Here is a 3,818-nt window from a genome sequence, read left to right as displayed (position 1 = left end):
TCGGGCCTCGGGGCCCCGAGATGGATGGGAGCCCTGGTTCTGAGAGTCCCCGGTAGTGGTGCTCTGAGCCGTCACCGAGGGGCTCTGATGCTTCTCAGTGAAATGATGGGTCTGGCGTCACCATGAAGACTGGTTGAGATCATCACGTGAACTGACTGAAAGCTGTAAAGCGCTGTCACAACGGGTGGTGCCCTGGACCATCACTAATCCCGAGCCTGTGCTCCCGAGGACCCTCCCCCTCTCCTGCAGACCTGCCCGTTGGGGGCTGGGGCTGGACTTGGGACTCAGGTCTTCAGAAGAGGAGACTGAGACCCAGTGGGTCCCCTGCAGCCTCAGGCTCCGTGCTCCTGGCCCGCCCACAGAGAGGTCCCTGCTGTGTCCCCGTGCAGGGCCCCACCCTCGAGTGACCGCCCTCTCTGCTCTCTCCGTCTCAGGGCGCAGCGTGGATCTTGGCCTGGCCGGTCTGCTGGGGCAACAGGCACCGCGCTCCAAACAGCCTTTCGTGGTCACCTTTTTCAGGGCGAGCCCCGGCCCCGTCCGAGCCCCTCGGGCGGTGAGGCCCCTGAAGAGGAGGCTGCCGAAAAGAACCAACGAGCTGCCGCCCCCAAACAAACTGCCGGGGATCTTCGGTGAGGTTGGGGACCAGGTGGTGGGGACAGAACCCTCCCGGCTTCAGTGGGGTCAGGCTGATGGTCAGTCACCCAGCCACCTTTCCTGACACCACTTTGCCCCTGCACCCTGGGGACCAGCCGCTGCAATGTCTCCAGGGCTCTGAGCATCTGCCCTCACCGCCCCTGCTGCCCTGAAGTCCCTTCCTGCCCTCCCTGGCTCACCAGGCCCCCCCCACCCCCTCGTCAAAATCAGGTGCCCCTGGTGGCCCTCGGTGCTGCCCCGGGCACCCTGCAGGATCCAAGCGTTTGTGTGAAGGTGTCCCTACCAGGCCAAGCCCCTGGGGATCAGAGCCCCCTGGTGCCCTCCTTTCCTTCACGGGGAGCCAGGCTTTGCTTGGCCTCAGTGGGAACCACTTGTCCTGTGGAATGGGCGTGGCTGGAGAGGCGGATGACGTCAGGGGTGTCTCCGGAGGAAAGGAGGAGGGGCTGCTGGACGGCAGAGGGTCCCTGGGCTGTTTAGTGGACCATCGGGAGTCACAGGCTGAAAGTCAGGGGAGGCTGGGCTGAGCGTGGGGTGACTGTAATCACGGGGAATCATCTGGAACCATCGAAGGTTCTTGACCAGGGTCACGGCGCCAGCAGAGCTGCAGAGATGGGCTTTATGAGACCAAATGGGTTAGTTTCCCATCATTCATTTACTCAACAAATGAGCCAATCAGGGCGTCCCCCGCCCCGGGAGCTCCCTGTGGTGGGTGCACAGAGCAGGAACCCCAGCAAAGACCTCGCCCCTTCTGTCCCCCACAGACGACGTCCACGGCTCCCACGGCCGACAGGTGTGCCGTCGGCATGAGCTCTATGTCAGCTTCCGGGACCTTGGCTGGCTGGTAATTCCTGACTCTCGTTCTTTCCTAAATGACAGTCCCCATCTTGATGATGGCAAGTGTATGTCCAAGAGGAGGTAGAATCCTGGGGGATTTGCATTTTCTTTTTATTTTCCTCTGTGTTTTCCCAAGTTCTCTAAAGGGAGAATGTGTTGCTTCTGTAGTGAAAAGTGCTTTTTTGTGAAAACCATGAAAATGGAGACTGTCTGAATCCTTAGCCATAAAATGTCAGAGCAGCAGCAGGAAAACTGAGGCCAGGGTGGGCAGTGCCTCTGGCCTTTGCTGTGACTGGGGGTGGGCTGGGGAGGACGAAGCTGAGCGCTGATGGCACATGAAGGGGACGGAGATTGTGCCCGGCCCTGTCTGCTGAGGGTCTTCCGGTGGATGTCAGGCATCTGGGGGACACTGCCCTGGGAGGGGCCCGAGGGTGGGTTGGTGGGCCCTGAGGCTGAGGGACAGTAAGGGGCAGCCCTGAGTTGTGCTGTGACAGGTGCTGGACTGGGGGGCTCGGGAGGGGCACATGAATGGGACTCACCCTCTCCCATTACCTGCCCCCAGGACTGGGTCATCGCCCCCCAAGGCTACTCAGCCTATTACTGTGAAGGGGAGTGCTCCTTCCCACTGGACTCCTGCATGAACGCCACCAACCACGCCATCCTGCAGTCACTGGTCAGTATGACGTCCCTCTGCCTGGACGCCCAGGGGAGGGGTTTGCGGAGGAGAGGGGCGTGTGCAGCCAGCAGGTGATGGCAGCACTGCCGTGTCAGGGAGCTTTCTCTAGATGGAAACCTTTCTGCGTGCGCGTGCACTGAAATCCCACAGCCGTGCAGAAACTGGTCCCCGTGTGGGCCACCCCCAACCCGTGCACCTGAACACACGTGCACGTGGGGGACTTGCATGTCCATGCGGTGGGTACCAGACTTGTAAAGGCCCGCCTGCTGGTGGTCAGAGGCACAGCCCGTGCATGATAGGCGGGCATCCCACACGGCTACTTGTGCCCTCAGAACACACATGCGCACCATGTTCACTGGCACGTTCGGCCTCCTGTGTGTCACACACGCCCTCAGGGTCGGGGTGGGTGACACGTGTGGGTTCTGCCCCCTCTTCCTGTGCAGGAGTCACCAGGTACCCCGTGCCCTTCTGGTTTCCCCTCCCGTGCCTTTCCCGTTGGCTCTGTTTTCTGGGTCCCTCTCGGCTCTTTGTGTCTCTACAGGCTTTTGATGCCCCGGTGTCTGGGGAAACTTTAAATGCTGAAAAATTTCTAATAGGAACACTGTTGCTTATCGCTGCTTTTCGCTGCGTGTTTTAAATGTTTTTTAGTGCTGAGGCTTCTTTCTAGAACATTGACCTGGACACTGTAGTTACAGGCTGTTCAAGGTGATGCCCTAGAGCAAAGGAGTTAAGGCAGCGTGGACCCCCGGATAATGCCTCCTTTCCCAATGGTCACATGGGGTTTGCGGGACCCCCGGGGAGCTCCTTCCTTGAAGAAGGTCGGGGTGATGGAGCCTGTCCTGGCAGCAGGCTGCTCAGAGCTGGGGCTTCTGGGGTAAGGCTGGGCTCTGGGGACCGGGGGCCAGGCTGCCGGACAGGGCCCCCCATGAGACGGCTTCGCCCAGGTCCTGCTCCAGCGGCCTCCGTGAGGCCTGGGAGGTCCCGGTGGATGGAAGCAGGTTCCCTTTTCTCTCCAGCCCCTGACAGGCTGGGGGGCTGCCTTCACGGCCCTTCCATGAAGAGTCCAGGGTGAATGGCAGCTCATCCTGCCGAGTCTCCAGATAAATATTTTTGTAGAGGCTGCAAGAGTTCACTCAGTCGGGCTCTTTAGGGGTAGAGCTGTTTGGAGGAGGGTAGCGGGATCCCCGTGCCAGGTCCCAGTCGTGCCGCGGCCTCGGCCTCAGCCATGGAACTGGGCAGGTGACTCGGTCCCTGTGCCCTCAGTGGTCATCTGCCCAGAACAATCCCTGCCTAGAAATCGTTAGGAGGGGTGGAGGTGCTTTGAGAAACAACAGTGTCGGACACCCCAAGGGTGAGCCCAGAAGTCTGGCCGCCAGCAGGTGTAACACGGACCTTCACCGGCTCCCAGTCTGGAGGGGGAGACGGACCAGAAACAGCTCAGGCGGACAAGACACGATCAGGGACGTTGCAGAAGCGCAGGGAGGAGAGAGGAGCAGAGGGGACCCCGGGGGCGACGCTGCAGGGGCGCAGGCAGGACCTGGCACACGTGCCGGGGGCCAGCAGGGTCAGGGTCGTCCTGTCTGAGGGGAGGGGCTGTGACAGGAGCCACAGGTGCCCAGGCTGGGCCTGAGGGCAGCGGCGGGGCGGGGGGGGG

The 3,818-nt window shown here is 61.3% G+C and overlaps 1 protein-coding gene across 1 annotated transcript; it reads left to right on the top strand.

The window, feature by feature from the left end:
- Positions 1–434: 434 nt before the first annotated feature.
- On the top strand, positions 435–3,728 carry LOC103079191 (bone morphogenetic protein 8B-like; the record flags this gene model as incomplete). Its single annotated transcript, XM_007451332.1, has 4 exons — positions 435–629; positions 1,416–1,495; positions 2,051–2,161; positions 3,573–3,728. Coding segments are annotated over 4 exons (542 nt in total), but the record flags the coding sequence as incomplete, so codon positions are not given.
- Between the last annotated feature and the right edge of the window lie 90 nt (positions 3,729–3,818).

Source organism: Lipotes vexillifer, unplaced genomic scaffold (genome assembly GCF_000442215.2).
Source record: "Lipotes vexillifer unplaced genomic scaffold, Lipotes_vexillifer_v1.1 C27255410, whole genome shotgun sequence".
Taxonomy (NCBI): Eukaryota; Metazoa; Chordata; class Mammalia; order Artiodactyla; family Lipotidae; genus Lipotes; species Lipotes vexillifer.
This window is presented reverse-complemented; position numbering and strand designations above follow the sequence as displayed.